This window comes from Trachypithecus francoisi, unplaced genomic scaffold (assembly GCF_009764315.1).
Source record: "Trachypithecus francoisi isolate TF-2019V2 unplaced genomic scaffold, Tfra_2.0 Lachesis_group21, whole genome shotgun sequence".
Classification (NCBI taxonomy): Eukaryota; Metazoa; Chordata; class Mammalia; order Primates; family Cercopithecidae; genus Trachypithecus; species Trachypithecus francoisi.
Window position 1 is genome coordinate 29,748,449 of NW_022681467.1, and position 26,606 is coordinate 29,775,054.

At 47.4% G+C, this 26,606-nt stretch overlaps 1 protein-coding gene across 2 annotated transcripts in view; it reads left to right on the forward strand.

The window, feature by feature from the left end:
- The window catches only part of ASIP (agouti signaling protein), a 54,114-nt gene extending 36,768 nt beyond the window's left edge, over positions 1-17,346 (forward strand). For both annotated transcript variants that reach the window (XM_033186148.1, XM_033186149.1), the window contains exons 2-4: positions 7,920-8,089; positions 10,395-10,456; positions 16,993-17,346. In XM_033186148.1, the coding sequence (XP_033042039.1) occupies positions 7,920-8,089; positions 10,395-10,456; positions 16,993-17,169 (409 nt within the window). In that variant the 3' untranslated portion in view covers positions 17,170-17,346. The remainder of the gene's footprint in view (positions 1-7,919; positions 8,090-10,394; positions 10,457-16,992) is intronic.
- The last annotated feature ends 9,260 nt before the right edge of the window (positions 17,347-26,606 follow it).

Consider the following 26,606-nt stretch of genomic DNA (forward strand, 5'->3'; position numbering starts at 1 on the left):
TATCTCAGGCTGTCTCAGTGCGGGGAAGCCTTGGACAATACCCAGGCTTTCTTGGGCAGAGGTCCCTGTGGCTTTCCGCAGAGCACTGTGTCCCTGGTTAATCAGAATGGAGAATGGCGGTAACTTTTACCAGGCATACTGCCTGCAAACGTATTGTTAACAAGGCACATCCTACACAGCCCTAAATCCATTAAACTTTGATTCAATACAGCACATGTTTCTGTGAGCACAGGGTTGAAGCTAAAGTTACAGGTTAACAGCATCTCAAAGCGGAAACAATTTTTCTTAGTACAGATCAAAATGGAGTTTCTTATGTCTTCCTTTTCTACATAGACACAGTAACAACTTGATCTCTCTTTCTTTTTTTTTTTTTAGAGGGAGTCTCGCTCTGTCGCTCAGGCTGGAGTGCAGTGGCACAATCTCAGCTCACTGCAACCTCCACCTCCTGGGTTCAAGCCATTCTTGAGCTTCAGCCTCCCAAGTAGTAGGCATGCACCACCAAGCCCGGCTAATTTTTGTATTTTTAGTAGAGACGGGGTTTCACCATGTTGGCCAGGCTGGTCTCAAATTCCTGGCCTCAAGTGACCCACCCGCCTCAGCCTCCCAAAGTGCTGGGCTTACAGGCGTGAGTGCCAGGCCTTATCCCCTTATTTTAAAACTGAGAAAGCTGGGACTCAGATGGACCTAGGGTCACACAGCCATTTAAATGACAGGTTCATCCAGGTGATCTTACTCGTGTGTCTGGATTCTTCTTTTTATCCACCATGCTGAAGAGAAACTCATCTTAAGTCCTAAATAGTAACTTAATGCAGATGATGAATTTAAAAGGAGAATTGTCATCAGAAATATCACAGATCAAGTAACAGTATGGAGTGGAAAGACAGTTGAGAAACCTAGTTACACAGCTACTGATTACTGTCAGCATTATTGTCCTGCTTTTTTTGTTTTGTTTTTTGAGACAGAGTCTTACTCTGTCACCCAGGCTGGCATGCAGTGGCACAATCTTGGCTCACTACAACCTCTGCCTCCTGGATTCAAGTGATTCTCCTGCCTTAGCCTCCCAAGTAGTTGGGATTACAGGCATGCGCCACCAAGCCCAGCTAATTTTTGTATTTTTAGTAGAGATGAGCTTTCACCATGTTGGTCAGGTTGGTCTCGAACTCCTGACCTCAGGTGATCCACTTGCCTCGGCCTCGCAAAGTGCTGGGATTATAGGCGTGAGCCACAGCGCCCGGCCTAGCATCATTGTCCTGTATTAATAGCAGAGAGTGTTTCTCTGATGAGTAGTAACAGCAACGAGGTCTGTACAGATCCACAAACCTTTACCTGTAATTGCAAAATCCCAACACCCTGAAAACTATAAGGTTTTGTTTCTCCTTTGGCAGCAAAATCTGAACTTACATGAAGACATTTGGCAACAAAATGCGTCCTGAATTGATGTGAATCAATTCATAGTCTCTATTCATCCTCCCTATGATGAAGATCAGTGCCTTTTTGCTATAGAAGCATTAAGATTTTTATTATAGGGCTTTCCCAGACCCGTATATGTGGTTTAATATAATATATGGATGATACTACTTTTCTTTTTTTTTTTTTTTTTTTGAGGCGGAGTCTCGCTCTGCCACCCAGGCTGGAGTGCAGTGGCCGGATCTCAGCTCACTGCAAGCTCCGCCTCCCGGGTTTACGCCATTCTCCTGCCTCAGCCTCCCGAGTAGCTGGGACTACAGGCGCCCGCCACCTCGCCCGGCTAGTTTTTTTTTTTTGTATTTTTAGTAGAGACGGGGTTTCACCGTGTTAGCCAGGATGGTCTCGATCTCCTGACCTCATGATCCGCCCGTCTCGGCCTCCCAAAGTGCTGGGATTACAGGCTTGAGCCACCGCGCCCGGCCGATACTACTTTTCTAACATCCACAAAGTTCTGAATTCTAAAAAACATCTGACGCCAAGGGTCCTAATACAACTAAACATTATGGACCTGTATTACATTTAGAATATACATATCCCTCCAGAACTGAGGTAAGGAATACTGGTCTTTATTTATTTATTTTTTTTTTTTTTTTTTTTTTTTTTGAGACGGAGTCTTGCTCTGCCGCCCAGGCTGGAGTGCAGTGGCCGGGTCTCAGCTCACTGCAAGCTCCGCCTCCCGGGTTTACGCCATTCTCCTGCCTCAGCCTCCCAAGCAGCTGGGACTACAGGCGCCCGCCATGTCGCCGGCTAGTTTTTTTGTATTTTTTAGTAGAGACGGGGTTTCACCATGTTAGCCAGGATGGTCTCGATCTCCTGACCTCGTGATCCGCCCGTCTCGGCCTCCCAAAGTGCTGGGATTACAGGCTTGAGCCACCGCGCCCGGCCAGGAATACTGGTCTTTAACTCTCTCCCTATAATACCCAAATAAGATTTACTCCACTGAGACGTCACCAATCCAAGACTCAGTCCAATTGTATGGTTCTACCAGGAGAACTGTTTTGCCAAGGGTTGGTCTGTCTTAAAACTAACCCCTAGGATTCACTTGTCGTGAGTTAGGCTGGGGATTTGACCTGGTGAGATCTCCTGCCTGCCCATTATGCAGTGACTAGTGTTTACATTAGGCTTGTGGCTGCTCTGATGGTGAAGTGAGCTTGTACCTACATTATCAAGTGTTCATAGCAAGTGATCAGTGTGGACTTTGGTCCCATGGATATTGGCCTCTGCTCATGAGCTGTCCCACTACCCCTTAGATTTGTAATACTGAATTGGACTGTTGATTCAGTCCCCTCATTCTCAATCCTGTTCCTGGGTCTAAGTTAATCTTCCCCAAACTCCTGCCACCTTTTTCTTTCTTCTTTTCTTTTTTGGTACGATCACAGCTCACTACAGCCTCAACCTCCCAGGTTCAAGCAATCCTCCCTCCCACCTCACCTTCCCAAGTGGCTGGGACCACAGGTGTGTGTACTATCACACCTGTGGGTGGCCAGCCACCCAGGTGCCATGGCAAGAGACCGAGGGCACAAGCTGTTTCAGTATAATAAAGAAAATATACAGAATAAGAATAGTTACACTAGAAATAGATTGTAGATATGATTATATATGAACATCATTAATCATTAGTTTGTAGCATTACTCTTTATTCCAATATTATGATAATCTTTGTTCTACAATTATAACCTAGGAAAAACCAGGCAATACAGAGATAGGAGCTGAAGGGACACGGTGACAAAGTGACCAGAAGACAAGCATATAAGCCCTCTGTCACACCTGGACAAGGCCACTAGAGGGCTCCCTGGTCTAGCAGTAATGCCAGCACCTGGGAAGGCACCCGTTACCTAGCGGTCCTTAGTCTAGTGGTAGCGTCAGTACCTGGGGAAGGCACCAGTTACTCAGCAGACTGGGAAAGGGACTCTCCCTTTCCCTGGGGGAGTTAGAGAAGACTGCTCCACCACCTCTTGTGGAAGGCCTGACATTAGTCAGGCCCGCCCACAGCCATCCAGAGGACTGACTATCTCCCTGTAACGCTGTGCTTCAGTGGTCATGCTCCTGGTCTGCTTTCATATTCCACCCTGTACACCTGGCTCCACCTTCTAGATAGCAGTAGCAGAATTAGTGAAAGTACTAAAGTCTTTGAAAGGTATAGAAGAAATAATGGCATAACTGTCCTCTCTGTCTCTCCGCCTCGGCTGCCAAACAGGGAAGGGCCCCCTGTCTGGTGGACACATGACTCGCGTGACCTTACCTATCATTGGAGATGGCCCACACTCCTTACCCTGCCCCCTTGTCTTGTATCCCATAAATACCAGCGCAGCCAGGCATCCAGGGCCACTACCAATCTCCGCGCCTTGGTGGCAGTGGTCCCCCGGACCCAGCTGTCCTTTCTTCTATCTCTTTGTCTTGTGTCTTTATTTCTACGATCTCTCGTCTCCGCACATGAGGAGAAAAAACCCACAGACCCAGACCCAGTAGGGCTGTACTCTACAACACCAGGCTAATTTTTTAAAAAAATTTGTTGTAGAGATGAGGTCTCACTATGTTGCCAGGCTGGTCTCAAATTCCTGGGCTCAAGGAATCCTCCGCCTGTGGCCTCCTAAAGTGCTGGCATTATGGGCGTTAGCCACCATGCCTGGCCTCTTTTTCTAATTCAGATTTTCTGGCCACTCTCACTTCTTTGCAGAAATTCCCATTACAGTTTTTGGCCCACGAGTATATTATTTATGGTAAGGAAAACCCAAAGACATAAAATAACTACACATGCCGCCTTCCAATTAATAACATGCCTCTTGTAACTTGCCTTAATCGAGCTTATTTGTTCTTGTTTTTGAGACAGAGTATCACTCTGTTGCCCAGGCTGGAGTGCAATGGCACAATCATGGCTCCCTGTACCCTCAACTTCCTGGGGTCAGGTGATTCTCCCACCTCAGCCACCCGAGTAGCTGGGACCACAGTCTTGTGCCACCACTCCCAGCTAAGAGCCTTTTGTTAATCAGAGCGTCTCCCCACCACATTCCACCACATCTTCATCCTTTACTTTCCTTGTTTTTTGAAGTTGAATTTCTTTCTCTTTCTTTCTTTCTTTTTTTTTTTTTTGGAGACAGTTTCTTTCACCCAGGCTGGAGTGAAGTGGCATGATCTCAGCTCACTGCAATCTCCTACCCCTGGGTTCAGGCAATTCTCCTGCCTCAGCCTCCTGAGTAGGTAGACTTATAGGCACCTACCTACTCAGGAGGCCACTGCCTGGCTAATTTTTGTATTTTTAGTAGAAACGGGGTTTCGCCATGTTGGCCAGGCTGGTCTCGAACTCCTGACCTCAGGTGATCCATTCGCTGCAGCCTCCCAAAGTGCTGGGATTACAGGCGTGAGCCACCGGCCCAGCCGGGTTGAATTTATTTCTGATTTGCCTTCCTAATTAATACCCATTAAAGCTAGATGCTGTTATTTGAAAAATGGTCTTTTTAGCAACAATCAGAAGCTAAAAATTAAATACAACATTGCTTTTGGAAGAGGTCAATGATACAGAATAAAAAATTTAAATATATATTTAATTTTATGTAACTAAAATATTATCTAGTTTACAAATATTTCATATTTATATTCCAAATGTTACTGTATTGAATCTTTATGAATTCTAGACAGCATGGTATAATAATAAGTTTCAAAACATTATGATAACTATTCATGATGTAGATTTTTCCTCTGCATCCACAATCCAAGCTTACCAGTCCTAGCTCTTGTCTTACTAGGACCCAGTCCTGTACTAAAACAAATCTGAAATCTGATAAATTAATGAGAAATATTATCGGCACATTAGCCTTTTAATAAACGTCATCAATATCTTTACCTGATTAAATAGTTGGACTGGGTGCAGTGGCTCACACCTGTAACCCCAGCACTTTGGGAGGCCAAGGCAGGCGGATCACTTGAGGTCAGGAGTTTGAGACCAGCTTGGCCAACATGGTGAAACCTTGTCTCTACAAAAAATACAAAAATTAGCCGGGCGTGGTGGTGGGCACCTGTAGTCCCAGCTACTCAGGAGGCTGAAGCAGAAGAATTACTTGAATCCAGGAGGCGGAGGTTGCATTGAGCCAAGATCGCACCACTGCACTCCAGGCTGGGCAACAGAGTGAGATTCCATCTTAAAAAAGAAAAGAAAAGAAAAGACAAGAAATAGTTAAGTGGTCCATTGGTTAATAGATATTGATGGAGCAAACATGATGTTCTTGTTCCAATCCGTCATGATTCTTACAATCTAGATGGGGCTGGCAAACTTTTTCTGTAAAAGGCCAGATAGTAAATATTTTATGCTTTGTGGACCATATAGGGTCTCCGTTGGATATTCTTTTTTTTTAATAGCATCATTTTAAAATGTAAAAACTGTTCTTACTTCCCAGACTGGATAAATGCCATATGAAATGTGAGAAGGGCAAATGAGTACCGTAGTCATTAAGGGCTTTGATGACCATTGACAAATGATAAGTAAATAAATGTTTGTATAGCAAGCTAAGCATTGCAATCAGTGGGAAAGGACAAGCATCGTATGGGGACCAGGAAGTAGCCAAGCTTGGTTGCAATTCATTACTTCCTGTGAGAAAACATAAAGCTGGAAAGGATGGCAGAGAGCCCCTGTCATTGAGGAGTTAATATCCTAGAAGGGGGCCGGGCGCGGTGGCTCAAGCCTGTAATCCCAGCACTTTGGGAGGCCGAGACGGGCGGATCACGAGGTCAGGAGTTTGAGACCATCCTGGCTAACACGGTGAAACCCCGTCTCTACTAAAAAATACAAAAAAAAAACTAGCCGGGCGACGTGGCGGGCGCCTGTAGTCCCAGCTACTTGGGAGGCTGAGGCAGGAGAATGGCGGGAACCCGGAGGCGGAGCTTGCAGTGAGCTGAGATCCGGCCACTGCACTCCAGGCGGGCGACAGAGCGAGACTCCGTCTCAAAAAAAAAAAAAAAAAAAAAAAAAAAATATCCTAGAAGGGGGATGCCATATATATATATAATATATACACACAAATGAACAAATATGGCCAAGTGGTGGCTCATTTTGGGAGGCTGAGGTGGGAGGATCGCTTGAGCCCAGGAGTTCAAGGCCAACCTGGGTAATAGAGTGAGCCATCATCTCTACAAAAAAAAAAAATTTTAATTAGCCAGGCATGTGGGCACATGCCTGTAGTGCCAGCTACTCAGGAAGATGAGGTGGGAGGATGGCTTGAACCTGGGAGGTTGAGGCTACAGTGGCCCAAGATCGTGCCACTGCACTCCAGCCTGGGTGACAGAGTGAGACTCTGTCTCAAAACAAACAATGACAACAGAAAAAAAACTATATGAGCTTGAGTTAGAAAATATAGGCCAGGTGCAGTGGCAGTGGCTGGTGGATCACTTCTGGCCAGGAGTTCAAGACCAGCCTGGCCAACATGGTGAAACCCCATCTCTACTAAAAATATAAAAATTAGCCGGGTGTGGTGGTGGGCACCTGTAATCCCAGCTACTCCAGAGGCTGAGGAAGAAGAATCGCTTGAACCTGGGAGGCAGAGGTTGCAGTAAGCCAAGATCGTGCCACTGCACTCTAGTCTGACTCACAGAGCAAGACTCTGTCTCAAAAAAAATAAAAAGAGTTAGAAAATATAAAATGCTTAGCCTGGCCAACGTGGCAAAACCCCGTCTCTACCAAAAAATGCAAAAATTAGCCTGGCTTAGTGGTGGGTGCCTATAGCCCTAGCTACTCGGGAGGCTGAGGTAGGAGAATTGCTTGTACCTGGGAGGTGGAGGTTGCAGTGAGCCGCAACTGTGCCACTGCACTCCAGCCTGGGCAACAAGAGTGAGACTCCGTCTTAAAAAAAAAAAAAAAAAAAAAAAAAAAATTCCAGCTAGCAAATAAATAAATACATAAATCCAGGAGGCCTATGTGGACAGGTCCATCCTCCTGACACAAACTATACCTGCATTCCTTCTCTCTGGGTTTGGGAATCTAGGGTATGAGCCAACATCTAGGCTTGTCTGAAGGAGCCACTTACCTCTGTATCTTTCTCACTGATTCTTAATTTATTAGCCTTATTCTGTGCACCTTAATAAAACCTCTGCTACTGTGAGGCCCTGCTGGGGGCCCTTCAACAACTCTGCCCAGGCCTAGGGTCTCCTGGGGCCACAGACATTAAAAAAACCAGAAGCAGCCAACACACCACCCTCTGGACAGCAGAGACCAGTGCAATGCATTCCTTTTATCTTTGCTCCAATCTCCTGTTCCTAGTCTTTCTTCCTCTTCCCATCTCTCTTCTCTCTTCTTCCCTCATCAATTCCCCTTCCCCATCCTAAGCCTTGCTAACCCTCCGACTCTACCAGGACACTTGCCTAACAGAGTCACAACACCAGCCCAAAGAAGCACAAAGAAAGCAAGAAGGCCTCTTACCATTACCCTGACCCACCCATCTGACCACCTTCTCTGTCCCACTCAGGCCTCCTGGAATGGATGTCACCCGCCTACTCCTGGCCACCCTGCTGGTCTTCCTCTGCTTCTTCACTGTCTACAGCCACCTGCCACCTGAGGAGAAGCTCCGAGATGACAGGAGCCTGAGAAGCAACTCCTCTGTGAACCTACTGGATTTCCCTTCTGTCTCTATTGTGGGTAAGTCACCTAGCCCCTGGGCTCTGGCCAGGAGAGGGGCTGCAGGAAATCAAGCATGCTTCCCGGGGTGCTACCAGGATCCACTGCCATGGACAGCTCCTTCTTGCTCGTTCCATGAAATAATCCTGGGAGAATAGGGTCCCTTGACTCATTTGGTTTGGGAAAGCCCTGCATGCCACCAATCTAATATGCAGCTTAGCATATGGTAGAGCCTCTGAAAGGCCTGAAGTTAAGACACTTGCTAAACTTTGTTTAACGTAGCATTTCTGAAACTTAATGAATCACAGAACTCTTGTCAACAGTAACAAACTTCAGGAAATGCTCCAGAACATACACAAGGCTAGGATGGACCAGTCCTGTCATGTCAGGGTTGGGAATGACGACTCAGGGGAAAATATGAGGGGCATTGGAGATCTGGTTTGACTTCACCTGATAATAATCATAGGCATACTGTGTGGTAGGCACTGTGAGGTGAGTATGGTCTTTATTTGTATTTCACAGTTGAGGAACTTGAGGCTTAGGAGAGTTAAGAAACTAGCATGGATCACACAGTTTTTAACTGGCAAAGCCAGAATTCAAAATCAGGTGCTTAACTCCAGAACCTAAGCTCAAAACTAATATCCCTTACTACCTTGCCTTTTGCTAGGAAAAGAGGATATTTGAGGCTAGGTGAGGTGGCTCATGCCTGTAATCCCAGCACTTTGGGAAGCTGAGGCATGAGGATTGTTTGAGCCTAGGAGTTCAAGACCAGACTGAGTGACATACGGAGACCCTGTCTCTACGGAAAAGTTTAAAAACTAGCAAGGTGTGGTGGCGTGTACCTGTAATCCTAGCACTTCGGTAGGCTAAGGTGGGCAGATCTCTTGAGCTCAGGTGTTCAAGACCAGCCTGGTCAACAGGGTGAAACCCTGTCTCTACTACAAATACAGAAATTAACCAGACATGGTGGCATGCGCTTGTAGTCCTAGCTACTTGGGAGGCTGAGGCAGGAGGATCACTTGAGCCCAGGAGTTTGAGCCTACAATGATTGTGAGCCATGATTGTGCCACTGCACTCCAGCCTGGGTGACAGAGTGAGGCCCTGTCTCAAAAACAAACAAACAAAAACTAGCCAGGAATGGTGGTGTATGCCTACAGTTCCAGCTATTTGGGAGGCTGAGGCAGGAGGATTGCTTGAGCCCAGGAGGTTGAGACTGTAGTGAGCTATGATCACACAATTACACTCCAGCCTGGATGACAGACAGACCCTGTCTCAAAAAAGAAAATTTTTAATAAATAAATAAATAAATAAAATAATCGGCCAGTCGCAGTAGCTCACACCTATAATCCCAGCTCTTTGGGAGGTCGAGGTGGGCAGATCACCTGAGGTCAAGAGTTTGAAACCAGCCTGGCCAACATGGCAAAACCCCATCTCTACTAAAAATACAAAAATTAGCCAGGCGTGGTGGTGCACACCTATAATCCCAGCTACTTGGGAGGCTGAGACAGGAGAATCACTTGAACTCAGGAGACAGAGGTTATAGTGAGCTGAGATTGCACCACTGCACTCCAGCCTGGGTGACAGAGTGAGATTCTGTCTCAAAAGAAAAAAAAAAAAGAAGAAGAAGAAAGAAAGAAAAGAGGATATTCTACACATATCAGACAGGGAAGTAGAGAAACATCAATATTTATTTATCTTCAGTGTAACAGACTTTTCACTTTATAAGCAGACTTCATTTATCCTCAAGACAATACTGCAAGGCAGATACTATGGAATCTTTTGTGCAGATGAAAAAACTGAGTCTCATGGAAGATAAGTAAGTTACCCACAGCCACATAGTCATTATATTGGCAGAGTCAGGATTCAAATCAGGTCCCCCTGGCTCCAAAGCTCTGAGGAATGGAAAATAGGAAACACAGGTGCATCTGTGTGCAAGACGGGAGTCCATTTTCTGAGTTTCACAATGTTCCTGCACCTGCCACAATGGAGATGAAGGAAGAAGCACCTGGGGTGACTCTGAGTGGCCCAAGCTCACCTAGGTAGAGGGACCAGGCCACACAAGAGCACCACAGGCAGATCCCAGTGCCTGCTTGGATATCCCATTTGCCTTCCCTCAGATGACACGTTGCTATCAGTGCCTGGCTCCAGGTCACCATCCGGGCTGACAAGAACCTACTGGCTTGAGTCCTACAGCGTGATTCATCCGGCACGCTGCTTCTCCTCTCCCCCACCTGGCAACTTCCCGAGCCCCTCTGCCCCTCTCACTTCACTGCAACTCAACATCCCCAGAAACATCTCACTTTCCTCCTTTTGTCTCTCTTTGAAGCGCTGAACAAGAAATCCAAACAGATCAGCAGAAAAGAAGCAGAAAAGAAGAGATCTTCTAAGGTAAGGGCAGGGAAGTTCTGGGAGTTCTCACTGTTGGGGTGAGACTGGACTTACAGAAGGAGGACCCCCAAGCTCTGGCTAGGAACTAAATGAGAGATTTTTCAGGCCTATATTAACAAAAGAAACTGAAAGCTACTAAAGACTTCCTGGCTTCAGCGCTGAGCCAGACACCCACAGAAGCCCAGGGAGCTGAAGTCCACTGAGCAAAATAGATTATGAAAAGCAGCTTCCTCTTCTAGTTAGCCCCTGCCTGAAATTTCACCATCACTCACACTTTTGGATGAATGTGGTGTTTCCCAAACCTCAGTCATTTCAGAACCACATTTATAACTTTTGCCATATCTGAGTTCCACCTATTTATTTAACATATTTATTTAAAATTAAAACTTAGGCCAGATGCGGTGGCTCACGCCTATAATCCCAGCGCTTTGGGAGGCCAAGGTGGGCAGATCAACTGAGGTCAGGAGTTTGAGACTAGCCTGGCCAACGTGGCGAAACCCCGTCTCTACTAAAAATACAAAAATTAGCCAGGTGTGGTGGTGGACACCTGTAATCCCAGCTACTTGGGAGGCTGAGGCAGGAGAATTGCTTGTACCCAGGTTGAGGTTGCAGTGAGCCTGAGCCATTGCACTCCAGCCTGGGTGACAAGAGTGAAACTCTGTCTCAAAACAACAAAAAAAATTAAAACTTAAAAAATACAGTTGACTCTTGAACAATATGGGTTTGAACTCATGGGTCCACTTACACATTGATTATTTTATTCATTTTCTTTTTTTTTTTTTTTTTGAGATGGAGTCTCGCTCTGTCACCAAGGCTGGAGTGCAGTGGCGCGATCCCAATTCACTGCAGGCTCCGCCTCCCAGGTTCACGCGATTTTCCTGCCTCAGCCTCCCGAGTAGCTGGGACTACAGATGCCCACCACCACACCTGGATAATTTTTTATATATTTAGTAGAGACGGGGTTTCACCATGTTAACCAGGGTGGTCTCAATCTCCTGACCTTGTGATCTGCCCGCCTCGGCCTCCCAGAGTGCTGGGATTACAGGTATGGGCCACTGCGCCCAGCCTTCTTCTTCTTCTTCTTTTTTTTTTTTTTTTTTTGAGATGGAGTTCTCAGTTTTCACTCTTGTTGCCCAGGCCAGAGTTTGGTGGCATGATCTTGGCTCACTGCAACCCTCACTGGCGAGTTCAAGCAATTCTCATACCTCAGTCTCCTGAGTAGCTGGGATTATAGGCACATGCCACCATGCCCAGCTAATGTTTTTGTATTTTTAGTAGAGATGGGGTTTCGCCAAGTTTGCCAGGCTGGTCTCAAACTCCTGACCTCAGGTGATCTGCCTGCCTCAGCCTACCAAAGTGCTGGGATTACAGGGGTGAGCCACCATGCCCAGCTGATTTTTTAAATTGGAAAAATTTTTTAAAGACTGACAATTAGGAAAAACAGGTGAATCTTGTTACCTAGAAATATTTTTTAAAATGAAAAAAAGTATGTCATTAATGCATAAAATATATGTAGATACTAGTCTATTTTACCACTTGCTACCATAAGATATACATAAATCTATTATAAAAAATTAAAATTGCCCAAAACATATACAACACACAGACAGTACATGATGCCATTCAAAATAGAAATATAACCAAATGTAAAGATGCAGTATTAAATGATAACTGCATAAACAACTGTAGTACATACTGTACTACCATCATATTTGTGAAGCTACCTCCTGTTGCCACTGCAGCATGCTCTGGTGTTGTGAGTACATGCTTAAAATGCTCTGTGAGCTAATCATCTCTGCACAAGGAGTCTCACCAGTGAATCATATATTGCAGTAAAATGTGATCCCTCAAGGTTCTCGTGTATTTTTCAATGTGTTTAATGCAATATTGTAAGCCTTGAGTAGTACCAAGGGCCCCTACTAGGTGCTACTAGTGATTCTGGAAGTGTTCCTAAGAAGCAGAGAAGAGTCATGACATTACAAGAAAAAGTTGCTTGAATTGCTTGATTCAAGCAAAAAGGCAGATTAGAAAGTGTCAGAACGGCACTAAGGACATGTTAGCACCAAATCAGCCCTTTCAAGTTGAAAAAGATTGAAAAAAGAATCCTTTCTAATTGTATAGTAGGTGGTACCATAGGTGGAGCTCTGCAGCTTCGGCTGCTTACTATTTCAGACAGACAATACATCTTGTAAACAGATGAAGTAAACTTCTGGTATCAATAAATACAGTACGGTACTGTAAATGTATTTTTACTTCCTTATATTTTCTCTTCTTATAATCAATCTCTACTTATCCAATAATTTTCTTAATAATATTTTCTTTTCCCTAGCTTACTCGATTTTTTTTTTTTTTTAGAGATGGGGTGTCGCTCTGTCACTCAGGCTGGAGCGCAGTGGCACCATTTCGGTTCATTGCAACCTCAACCTCCCAGGCTCAAGTGATCCTCCTGCCTCAGCCCCGCAAGCAGCTAGGACTATGGGTGTGCACCCCATGCCTGGCAGATATTTGTATTTTTAGTAGAGACGAGGTTTTGCCATGTTGCCCAGGCTGGTCTTGAACTCCTGAGCTCAGGCAATCTGCTGCTTCTGCCTCTTAAACTGCTGGGATTACATGCATGAGCCACCATGCCGTTTACTTGATTATAAGAGTACAGTATATAATATATATAACATAAAAAGATGTGTTAATCCACAGTTTATGTTATCAGTAAGGCTTTCCTCTGGCCAACAGTAGGCTATTAGTAGTTAAGTTTTTCGGGAGTCAAAAATAATATGAGTCAAGCACGGTGGCTCACACCTGTAATTCCAGCACTTTGGGAGGCTGAGGCAGGCAGATCACTTGAGTCCAGGAATTCAGCACCAGCCTGAGCAACATAATGAAACGTCATCTCTACAAAAAATTTTCAAAAATTAACTGGGGTGTGGTGGTGTGCTCCTGTAGTCCCAGATGCTCAGGAGGCTGAGGTAGGAGATTCACTTGAGCCTGGGATATCAAGGCTACAGTGACTTGTGATCTTACCACTGCACTCCAGCCTGGGCAACAGAATAAGACCCTGTCTCAAAGAAAAAAGGATTTTTGACTGTGTGTAAAGAGTTTGTGCCCCTAACCCCTGCATTGTTCAAGGGTCAATTGTATATAATTATGATAGAAAACTAGTATCACTTGCCATAAATAGAAGGTAACTATAAAAATATGTAAAGTTGGCCAGGCATGGTGGCTCACACCTGTAATCCCAGCACTTTGGGAGGCCAAGGAGGGTGGATCACCTCAGGTCAGGAATTTAAGACCAGTCTGACCAACATGGTGAAATCCCATCTCCACTAAAAATACAAAAATTAGCTGGGCATGGTGGTGCGCGCCTGTAATTCCAGCTACTCAGGAGGCTGAGGCAGGAGAATCACTTGAACCTGGGAGGTGGAGGTTGTAGTGAGCCAAGATCGCACCACTGCACTCCAGCCTGGGCGACAGAGCGAGACTCCATCTCAAAAAAAAAAAAAAGGAAAAAAAGGGGGGGGCAAAGTTAAAACATTGTTAGTGAATTCTGGATGAATGGATGGTATTGCCTACCAAAGGCTCTAAATTTGAGGCCTAAATCTCTGTGTTAAAAGGCAGATTAGGCCGGGCATGGTGGTTCACACCTGTAATCCCAGCACTTTGGGAGGCTGAGGCAGGCAGATCACCTGAGGTTAAGAGTTGCAGACCAGCCTGGCCAACATGGTGAAACCCTGTCTCTACTAAAAATACAAAAATTAGCTGGGCGTGGTGCTGCACACCTGTAATCCCAGCTGCCCGGAAGGCTGAGGCAGGAGAATCACTGGAACCGGGGAGGTAAAAGTTGCAGTGAGCCGAGATGGCACCACTACACTCCAGCCTGGGTGACAGAGCAAGACTCCATCTCAAAAAAAAAAAAAAAAAAAGGCGGATTAGAAAGTGTTAGAATGGCACTAAGGACATGTTAGCACCAAATTAGCCCTTTCAAGTTGAAAAAGATTGAAAAAAGAATCCTTTCTCATTGTATAATTCAGCGTCATTTAACATTAACGTTCCACCTAAAATCATACCACCGTTAACACAAGTTCCCACTTTGGGAAACACCGGACTGAGGCATTGCTGAAATGCACAGCTTATTCCTGTCTTAGTGTGCCTCAGTTTATCATATCAACTGTAACCAGAGCGAGGAGCACTGCATTAGGTATCAGGAGGCAGGATCTGGTACTGCGTGATCTTGGAAGTCCCTGCTCTTCTCTAGGCCTATTTTGTTGGCTGTAAAGTGAACATGCAAGATGAGATTATTGACAGATAAAAATATATAACTGACAAATATATTTATATGCTAAGCACTGGGAACATAGCAGTGAATAAGAAAGATATATCCTATCCCTGCTCTCATGGAGTTTACATTCTTGTGGACAAAACAGGTGAACAGCAAGTAAATCAATAAATAGGTAAATAAATTCCGATGATAAAGAGTGCGAAGAAATTACAGCACAGTAATGAGAGTGAGGGGAAGCGTGGTCTGGGAAGGCCTCTCTGAGGAAGTAGTATTTAAATAGACTGAAAAATTCAGTAACCTAGAGCAGCAGCGTCCAGCGGAAATACAATGTGAGGCCGGGCGCAGTGGCTCACGGCTATAATCCCAGCACTTTGGGAGGCCGAGGCGTGCGGATCACCTGAGGTCAGGCGTTCGAGACCACCCTGGCCAACATGGTGAAGCCCCGTCTCTACTAAAAATACAAAAATTAGCCGGGCGTGGTGGCACATACCTGTAATCCCAGCTACTTGGGAGACTGAGGCAGGAGAATCACTTGAACCCAGGAGGCGGTGGTTGCGGTGAGCCAAGATCGCACCATTGTACTCCAGCTTGGGTGACAAGAGTGAAACTGGATCTCAAAAAAACAAAGGTTACTCAGGAGACTGAGGCAGGAGAATGGTGTGAACCCGGGAGGCAGAGCTTGCAGTAAGCCGAGATGGCGCCACTGTACTCCAGCCTGGGCGACGGAGCAAGACTCCCTCTCAAAAAAAGAAAAAAAAAAAGCAAAGAACTGTGATGTGAGCTACATAATAATTTTAAATTTGCTTATAGTCACTTTTTTTTTTTTTTTTTGAGACGGAGTTTTGCTCTTGTTGCCCAGGCTGGAGGGCAATGGCACAATCTCGGCTCACTGCAGCCTCCGCCTCCCGGGTTCAAGCAATTCTCCTGCCTCAGTCTCCCGAGTAGCTGGGATTACAGGCATGTGCCACCACACCAGGCTAATTTTTGTATTTTTAGTAGAGATGAGTTTCTCCATGTCGGTCAGGCTGGTCCCGAACTCCCGATCTCAGGTGATCCATTCGCTTCAGTCTCCCAAAGTGCTGGGATTACAGGCATGAACCACCACACCGAGTTGATAACCACATTTTTAAAAAGAAAAAAAAAAAGGTGCAATTAATTGTAATATTTTATTTAACCCAGTATACTCAAAATGTTAACATTTCAATATGTGATTAATTTAAAAAGTTACTGAAATAATTTATTCTTTTTGTTGTGCTAAATCTTTGAAATCTGGTGCATAGTTTACAGTACAGCACATCTCATCCCAATGCTCAGTTTTGACAAGCATGAGTAGTTCTAACTAAAAAGTTGTGTTCAAGGGGAAAAATATTTTTATATTGCTTCAGTTTTACATTTTAAATTTAAATTAATTAAAATTAAATTTGAAAATTCAGTTTCTAGGTCACACTAAACACATTTCACATACTCAATAGCCACATATGACCACTGGCTACCTGTATCGAAGGTACAAAACCCAATGGCTATTTCCTTCCCAGGAAAGGAAGCAGCAAGCTATGACAGCAGTGTCCAAGACAGCTCCTGCTGGGTTCCCGCAGCAGGAACTCATCTGCTGCGCTCGGTGCACGGTGGGGCAGCAAAGTTAACACGGGTCGGAGAGGCAGGCAAAGGTCAAATCTCAAAGGCCAAAAGAAGGTTCATGTTTCCTTTTAAGTTAAAAGAGAGACCACTTAGACCGGGCACGGTGGCTCACGCCTATAATGTAATCCCAGCACTTTGGGAGGCCGAGGCAGGCAGATCCCTTGAGCCCAGGAGTTTGAGACCGACTTGGACAATAAGTGAGACCCCGTCTATAAAAAATAGAAAATAAAAATAAAAATAAAATTAGCCAAGCGTGGTGGCACACACATGTGGTCCCAGCTACTTGGGAGGCTGAAGTGGCAGAATCGCCTGAACCCAGGAGGTTGCAGTGAGCCAAGATCGCGCCACTGCAGTCCAGCCTGGGTGACAGAGTGAAACTCTGTCTAAAAAACAAAACAAAACAAAAAGTAGGGAGAAGAGGGCCAGGGCCAGCCAAGAGCCAGGTCAGTCTGGATGGCGATGGAGGTGAGGGAATCAGACTGAGGGAGCGGGCAGTGGGCGGTGGGCAATCGGGCGGGGAAACCTCTGGTCCGGGACCTCCCTAGCCCGAGGAGCTCCCAGGCACAGGTGAGGACAAGAGGGGCGGGCGTGGCCGGCTCATAAAGCCCCGGCGTTTCCCACGCAGAAGGAGGCTTCCATGAAGAAAGTTGCGCAGCCCCGGACCCCCCTGTCTGCGCCCTGCGTGGCCACCCGCGACAGCTGCAAGCCGCCTGCACCCGCCTGCTGCGACCCGTGCGCCTCCTGCCAGTGCCGCTTCTTCCGCAGCGCCTGCTCCTGCCGCGTGCTCAGCCTCAACTGCTGAGCGCGCCCTCTCCCGGCCGCCGGCGCACAGGGTTTTGGGGACGCGGGGCGCTTTTCGGGCGGGTGATCTCTAACAGGGCGGCTTCCCACGACTGGGGGCGGGCGGAGGTTGCAGGAGGTGGGAGTTCAGGGAGACCTGGCTTGGGCTAAACTCGAAATACAATATATATAGGCTGCTCCAAGGTGTGCGGCTGTTTCTATAAAGGTCCCGAAAGTTCTCGATGCCTTCGCCACGGAGTCCCGCGGACTGCGCACGCGCTGCTCTCCAGGGGGTCAGGAAACCCGGGCGTCCCAGCCCCACAGCTGCACTGCCAGTCAACGCTGCTCCCGACCTAGGGGTTGGGAACGAGGTACCGCCCCTGCCATTAAACAGGGAAACACCCGAGGCCGCCTCCAAAACCAGGGAATTCAGACCAGCCAGGCAGAAAGGAACCGCCTTTAGGTCTTAACACATTTCCTCCTAGGTGCTCCCCTCTCCCCAGGGGAAGAAACGGAAAGAAAGAGGCCAGGCGCGGTGGCTCACGCCTGTATTCCCAGCACTTTGGAAGGCCGAGGCGGGCGGATCACCTGAGGTCTGGAGATCGAGACCATCCTGACCAACATGGGGAAACCCGTCTCTACTAAAAATACAAAATTAGCCGGGCGTAGTGGCGCATGCCTTAAATCTCAGCTACTCGAGAGGCTGAGGCAGGAGAATTGCTTGAACCCGGGAAGCAGAGGCTGCAGTGAGCCAAGATCATGCCATCGCACTCCAGCCTGGGCAACAAGAGCAGAACTCTATCTAAAAAGAAAGAAAGAGAGGCCGAGGCTGGAGGATCACTTGAAGCCAGAAGTTCAAGACCAGCCTGGGCAACATAGTGAGACTCCCCACCACACTGCTTGTGTGTACAAAAAATTTTTTAAATTAGCTGGGAGTGGGGGCATGCGCCAGTAGTCCCAGCTACTCAGGCAGCTAAGACAGGAGAATCACTTGAGCCCTGGAGTTGGAGGCTGCAGTGAGCTATGATCATACCACTGCACTCCAGACTTGGCAACAGAGTGATACCCTGTGTTTAAGAAAAAAAAAAAAAAAAAAAGGAAATAATCATTCCCATTCTTGTTACAAATCTAAGGTAGTGTCCTGTTCCCTCTCTGTTCCTTAACACAAGAAATAAACACACAACACCCCCACACAGGAAAGCTGCCAGATGCTTGTTTTGTTTTCTATCATTTAGGCTGCAGTCCTACAGGGCAAGAACCTTTCGTTCCTGTATCACAGCTGCTGCTGAGTAAATGTCATATTGGGAAGATATTGCAGTCACTCCTCCTGTTTTCCAGACATTGTTCACCAAGCAGGCACCATTTGGCCCCCAAGGGTGAGGCCAGGATGCAAAGCTAGAGACTCAGTCCATTAGTAACAAAGCCATTTGGCTGCTGGGTCCAGACAACCACATAGAAGACCAACCCATTCATTCATTCAGCAAATGTGTACTGAGCACCTACTGTGTGCCAGGTGCTATGGACATAGTGGTGAAGAAGTCCAATATGGATCCTCTCCTTGCAGAGCTTATGGTCCAGTGGCCCATGGCTATTGTTCCTTGTTACAGGTTAGAACCGTTGTTAGCATATGTGGTCCATTCCCTCAGACCATCAGGTTTGGTTTTTCTTTAGAGATGGGGTCTTGCTATGTTGCCCAAGCTGGTCTCAAACTACTGGCCTCAAGCACTCCTCCTGCCTCAACCTCCCAGAGTGCTGGGATTACAGACATGAGCCACTGTGCCCAGCCAGTTTTTGCTTTGTTTCTTTGTTTTGAGACAGAGTCTCGCTCTGTCACTCAGGTGGGAGTGCAGTGGTGCAACCTTGTCTCACTGGAGCCTCCACCTCCCAGGCTCAAGCTATCCTCCAACCTCAGCCTCCCAAGTAGCTGGGACTTCAGGATTCAAGAGATAGTCGTGTGTGAGTACCTGGGATTACAGGCGTGCACCACCACAACCGGCTAATTTTTATATTTTTAGTAGAGGTGGGGTTTTGCCATTCTTGAACTCTCGGCCTCAAGTGAGCCACCCATCTCAGCCTCCCAAAGTGCTGGGATTACAGGTATGAGCCACCACGCCCCACCTCCTTCTCCTTTTCAGAATTCCTCCTCAAGCCTAAAGTGCTAAGAGCATGGTGCTGGGCCTCTCAAAACTCTGCTGGTCTAATGACCAGAAATGAAACTCACATTTGTGACTCAGAGTTATGGCTTGCCTGTTAGGAGAATCTGAGATCGCCATCTCCAACACCATTATTCATTCTATTTCTGTCTCACACACACACGGGGTGAACTTAACCTAGGAAGATTTACCCTACCTTTGTGGCCATTGATTGAGGATCATTTCTTCCTGAAGGGCATAGCCTTAAACTTGTGCCCAAAGTTCTCATAGTGTGGCCTTGAACAGGTCTTTTTTTTTTTTTTTTTTTTTGAGACAGAGTCTTGCTCTGTCACCCAGGCTGTAGTGTAGTGGCGCAATCTGGGTTCACCACAGCCTCTGCCTCCCAGGTTCAAGTGATTCTCCTGCCTCAGCCTCCCGAGTAGCTGGGATTACAGGCATGTGCCACCACACCAGCTAATTTTTGTATTTTTAGTAGAGACAGGGTTTCACCATGTTGGCCAGGCTAGTCTCAAAATCCTGACCTCAAACAATCTGCCCACCTCAGCTTCCCAAAGTTCTGGGATTACAGGCTATGAGCCACCACACCCAGCCTGAACAAGTCACTTTTGATGCTACCATTTCCATGTTTACAAAGTGAGAAGTAAATCAGTCAGAGTATTTCAGGTGCAAACAACAGAAACAACTCTAGCTAGCCTGAGAGAAAAAAAAGGTAGAGGGTTAGTCTCCTGGAGAGATTTGGGAACCTCAAAGGAAAGATTACACGACATGCCTCCAAAAAAAAAAAGCCCCTGAGAGGTGCTAGAGGAGCCAAGTGGACAATGTCTTCCAAGCAAAGCGACAGGGATGTCGGCTCCGACCTCTTCAGTCCTTGCACTGGACCATTCAAAATAATTCCCAGGAGAGGCTGATTCACCTGATGTGGGGCCAAGGGTGGTCCACCTTGACTGACAGTCCCATTGTTCAGGAAAAAATTCTCAAACCATGTTTTCCTCTGCTTTCACACCACCACAACAGTCATCAACACCCAACAGACTTGTGTGACCCCAAAATATGAGGGGATTTCCCCCTACCAGCAAGCAATCAGTTCTGCAGTGGACACCAGCTGGGTGTCCTCCAGTTCAATTCCAACACTATCTACTTGGAGATGGCAACAGATCCCACAGTCTGAGGGCTCAGTCCCCAAGACTGCCCTCATTTCAGACACCAGTCAAAAGTCTGAGCCTCTAGAACTTCTGACAACTGGCTTTAAGTTGGGGTTTCCACAACCCTCTTTGGGCTCAATTAATTTGCTGGAGGGGCTCACAGAACGCAGGGAAGCAAGGCCAGGTGCAGTAACTCACACCTGTAATCCCAGTACTTTGGGAAGCCGAGGTGGGAGCATCGCTTAAGCCCAGGAGTTCAAGATTAGCTTGGTCAACAGTGAGACCCCATCTCTATAAAAAATAAAATTAGCCAGGCATGGTGGCACAAGCCTGTAGTCCCAGCTACTCAAGAGGCTGAGGCAGGAGGATCACTTGAGCCCAGGAGGTCGAGGCTGCAGTGAGTTGTGATCATACCACTGCATTCCAGGCTGTGTCTCAAAAATTGAAAAACCAAAAAGAATTCAGGGAAACACACCAGTTTATTATAAAGGCTATACAAAGGCTGCAGATGAAGAGATGCACAGGGTGAGGTATGGGAAGGGGTGCAGAGCTTCTGCGTCCTCCCTGGGCCTGCCACCTCCTAGGAACCCCAGCGTGTTTGGCTATCGGGAAGCTCTCTGAAGCCTGTCCTCTTGGGTTTTTATGGAGGCTTCATTACGTAGGCATGATTGATTAAACCATTGGCCATTGGCGATCAACTTGACCTTCAGCCCCTCTGTCCTCCCCAGAGGTTGGGGGATGGGGATGAAAGTCCCAACCCCTAATCATGCATTTGCCCTTGTGGTGACCCTTTTTTTTTTTTGGAGGCACGTTGTATAATCTTTCCTTTGAGGTCCCCAAATCTCTCCAGGAGACTAACCTTCTACCTTTTTTTTCTCTCAGGCTAGCTAGAGTCGTTTCTGTTGCTTGCACCTAAAATACTCTGATTTACTTCTCACTTTGTAAACGTGTAAGTGGTAGCATCAGAAGTGACTTGTTCAGGCTGGGTGTGGTGGCTCATAGCCTGTAATCCCAGAATGGTGATCAAATGATCCACCGGCCTTGGCTTCCCAAAGTGCTGGGATAGCAGGCATGAGCCACCACAGCCAGCCCCTCCATCTTTTTGAGCAACCACAGATCTTAGCATCACCACCCGTTGTTGAGAAATTACCCCCAGTCATACAATAGGAACTTTAGAAAGAAATTTAGCTCCAAGGGCCACTTCCCATTTGTGAAGAGGACAGGATAGGCAAGAAAAGAATTTAATTTGAACTGAATTAGCCAAACCATCTGTAGTCAATTTGAGTCTAGAGTAGACATGTTACTCTTTCTTCTTCCATATACCAAGAGTAGAGGGTGTGTGTGTTGGGAGGGGGAATTGGGTTCAGGAAGGAGGCAAAGGAATGACTTTTGTTTAATCAGTAAAATCCTTTAAAATTGCCAAATGCTTTCTGGTTCACTACAGAAACGAGATTTCTATTAATTGATTGCCTGCAGAAATAGTAGCTCTCCCAGCTGGATATATGAGTTGTAGAGTCTGGGAGGTGGCACCTTCTAAGAATGATGATGCTGACAATTATTTTTTTTTTTTTTTTGAGACGGAGTCTCGCTCTGTCGCCCGGACTGGAGTGCAGTGGCCAGATCTCAGCTCACTGCAAGCTCCGCCTCCCGGGTTCCCGCCATTCTCCTGCCTCAGCCTCCCATGTAGCTGGGACTACAGGCGCCCGCCACCTCGCCCGGCTAGTTTTTGTATTTTTAGTAGAGACGGGGTTTCACCGTGTTAGCCAGGATGGTCTCGATCTCCTGACCTCGTGATCCGCCCGTCTCGGCCTCCCAAAGTGCTGGGATTACAGGCTTGAGCCACCGCGCCCGGCCAATGCTGACAATTATTATGCCTTCTTGTTGCCCGGGGAGCCCAGCAAATAGCTTTGTTGGAGTCCAGAGGCTTTTCACACTTTCCAGAGCTCCTCTTTAGAATCTGTGGACTCTACGGCTGTATAGGCTACCAGAGCAATAGTAAATATTGAGCTGCTGCTCACTGCTCGAGGCCTGTGTGGTCTGCAGTTATCATCACGCCATACTAACAGTGATTATTTATGGAGCAGCTACTTCATGCCAGGCATGACACCAAGACTACCATATTAACATCTTGACCTAAGTATCACTGTAAATAAGAGAACTGGGGTTCAAAGAGGTTAAGAAATGTGTCTAGAGAGACCTCACACCTCAGCATGGTGATTCAGATCCAGCCCATGTAATTCCAGAGCCTAGGCCCTTAAGCACCAGGCCATTGAAAGCCAGGAAGAGGGGACTCTGCCTGCGTAGAGCCAACACCTTGCAGCAGACTTAGCCCAAGAGGTGTACCCAACAGACTCCCCATGTGACTCCCCAGCTCTCTAATGAGACCTTATCACCACCACCCCAGGGAGTAGTCTCACTAGTGGAGCTTCTGGAGACAAGCAGCTGCATCTTCTTTGCTTGGGTCAGTACGTACTCAAGAGGCCATGGGAGGTACAGGAGAGGGCACTGATAAAGAATCAAGAGGGGCTGGGGTACGGTGGCTCATTCCTGTAATTCCAGCACTTTGGGAGGCCGAGGCAGAAGGACTGCTTGAGTCCAGGAGTTTGAGACCAGCCTGGGAAACATAGGGAGCCCCTACCTCTACAAAAAATTTTTTTTAAATTTGCCAGGCATGGTGGCACGCGCCTGTAGTCTCAGCTATTTGGGAGGCTGAGGTGGGAGGATCGCTTGAGCCCGAGAGTTCAAGGCTGCAGTGAGCCATGAATGTGGCACTATACTCCAGCCTGGATGACAAAATCAGACTTTGTAGAGTCAGATGGTCCAAATTCCTGTTCCAGCACTGCCCCTCACTTGCTGTATGACCTTGGACAAGGCAGTCTTAGGGGCGAATCCAGTCCCTTCATGGTGCAGCTGGGAGGGGACTTGGCCCAAGTTTTCTATTTTCTTTTCTTTTTTTTTTTTTGAGACGGAGTCTCACTGTCACCCAGACTGCGACCTCCGCCTCACAGGTTCAAGCGATTCTCCTACCTCAGCCTCCCAAGTAGCTGGGATTACAGGCATGCTCCACCACGCCAGGCTAATTTTATATTTTTAGTAGAGACAGGGTTTCACCATGTTGGCCAGGCTGGTCTCGAACTCCTGACCTCAGGTGATCCGCCTGCCTCGGCCTCCCAAAGTGCTGGGATTACAGGCGTGAGCCACCGCACCAGGCCCTCTATTTTCTTTTCTCTGTTGTTTTTCTACAACCTGATGTCTTCAAAGTCTTCTCCACTACAGCGAGACTCAGAATTGTCAGACAGCAACCTATTGAGATGGGTTTAGGGAAAGAAGGTAACTTTCTGGGGGGTTCATTTCACTAAAAAGGGAGGGGCTAGATCCAGTTAGTGTAAAACATGTCTAGATTCAGCTACTCCAATATTCTCTGGAATGTGTCACTCTCTCTCAATTGTGTTGGCTTCATCCATTTTTTTTGAGATAAGCCCTTGTTCTATCCCCCAGACTGGAGTGCAGTGTGCAATCTCAGCTCACTGCAACTGCCACCTCCCAGTTCAAGTGATTTTCCTGTCTCAGCCTCCCGAGTAGCTGGGATTACAGGCGTGCACCACTATGCCTGGCTAATTTTGTTGTTGTTGTTGTTAGAGACAAGGTTTCATTATGTTGGTCAGGCTGGTCTCAAACTCCTGACCTCAGGTGATCTGCCCACTTTGGCCTCCCAAAGTGCTGGGATTACAGGTGTGAGCTGCCGCACCCAGCCTGTGTTGGCTTCATCCTAAGGCAAGCTGGCCTTCGTGGGGGCAAAGGAGCAGCTACAGGCTCACATTCCTTCCAATCCTGGCAGCCCCACTGAAGAAAGTACCTTTTCTCCATTTTTAGGATAGCTGGGTCTCTTTTACAGTTGCCACCTCCACCTACTGTGCAATAGGCACAGAGGCAAATTCTATACTTGGTGTGCACCAGCAGCATTGGGCAACACTGGGGAAGTTGTTAAAATGCACATTATAAGACCTCACCCCAGGCCGGGCACGGTGGCTCAAGCCTGTAATCCCAGCACTTTGGGAGGCCGAGACGGGCGGATCACGAGGTCAGGAGATCGAGACCATCCTGGCTAACACGGTGAAACCCCGTCTCTACTAAAAAAAATACAAAAAATTAGCCGGGCGAGACGGCGGGCGCCTGTAGTCCCAGCTACTCGGGAGGCTGAGGCAGGAGAATGGCGTAAACCCGGGAGGCGGAGCTTGCAGTGAGCTGAGATCCGGCCACTGCACTCCAGCCTGGGCGACAGAGCGACACTCCGTCTCAACAAAAAAAAAAAGAAAAAAAAAAAAAAGACCTCACCCCAGACCTACAGAATCAGGACTGAGGATAAGCTCTCCAGGTGGTTCTGAGGCTTGCTCAAGTCTTAAGAACCACACTGGGTTACGGAACAGGCTTTAGGGGAATAAATACAAGTCAGCAGTTAGTAGGAAAAGCAGGCTCAGGACCCCACGAAAGACAGGCAGAGGAGGGGCATTCAGAACACAGTGTGGGTGAATACTCTAGGGAGGCACTCACCCCTCTGTTTCTCTCCCTGGTAATAGGGCAAGTGTGAGAACACTTAGCAGGGTTGATCAGACTATTACGATGCTAGGCAGTGTGAATTCAGGTACCAATAACTTATGGAAGTTGTCAGGAAAAGCCCAGCACCCAGCACCTGGGGGTCTTTAGAACGCTTGGAAGGTTGTAACTCCTCCCACCAGGGAGAGGCAGCCTCTAGTCCTGTAGGGGGGAGTCTAAGTCCAAGCAGCCTACAGAGTGAATCCTGGAGTCGCTCTTGCATACCAGATTTCTAGCACAAGTCCTAAAGTCCCGGGATTGAGTCCAGACCAACTTGAGCCACCTGCCTGTCTTGGAGCCAGTTTGGAGAAGCAATCAACGTGGAATTGATCGAAGCCTGCCCGAATCACTGCACACCCCTGGCTGCCTGTACCATCTCAAGCAGGTTTCCTAGCTCGGTCCCCTGGGTTAGTCCTGAGTAGGTCTCAGGGATGAGAATCTGGATTCCTGGGGTTTCCTGGAACCTCAGACTCCCAAAGCAGAGCTGTCCCGACAGCGGCTTCCTGGAGTTCTCACTGGCATCAACAGTCCCCATGATCCTTCCTGGGTTTTAGTCCATGCTACTTCCAGGCCCTCTAAGCTCATTACTTCTGGACTCAAAAGGGATCCCAGCACCTCTAGCCTGGGAGGCCCCTCCCACCACAGCCAGTCACACAGAGGTGAGCATGGGGCTTGGTGTGTGGGAAAGAACCCTGAAATTGACTCAGGCGGGACGCCCAGACCTGCAGAGTGACCCGGATAAGTCACAACTTCTGTGGGCCTCCATTTCTCCACATACAAATGCTGGGTTCTGCTCTATAGGACTCTTAAGGTTCTCCCTTAGTTCCAAGATCCTATGACTTCTCTAATTTTCTAATTTCCTAAGTATCCTAAATTCCCTGCTCTCAAAACAGCTCCCTCCCGCCACCTGGTGTCTGACACGGCCCTTAAAACTCAGCATAAAACTCCTCACTAATATTCTATCATTTGAGCCTCAAGACAGCCATCTGAAGTAGGTGTTTCTGTCCCTGCAGGGAACACAGTGAGTCAGCAGCAGACCCAGCGCTCCTCTTTCCAAAGTTCAGGCCACCTCTCCATAAACAGCCACTTTCCACCTGCCATAGGCCTCATCTTCCCATCTCTTTCCTGGAAAAAAATCCAGCCAGGGCTAGGCCTGGATACTGCAGGACCCTTAGCCAATTCCTTCTTTCCCCATGAAGCTTTGATCGGGGCAGCCCAGGGGTATCAGGAGTGGGAGTATTGGGGGTGGAGCAGGAGACACATCATCTTTCATTGTGGGTACCCGGTCAGTGTCACACATGTGACAGATTAGCAGACCTGAAATCAGAGGTAAGTCTGAGACCAGATGTGAAAAGAGGGGCTGTGTTTTCTGAAACAAAAGAAAAGGTTCTGGGAACTGACAGGACACCTCTGAACAGGAAAGGAAGAGGCTGGGATAACAGAAACCAGAACTCCTGGAAGGGAGGTGGGGGCTACATGGGACGTGGCAGGAGGAAGCATTCTGACAGCATTTCCCATATCCGGGAGGAGACACGCTAGAGGGAAGGCAGCATGCGCATACACAGGCAGCA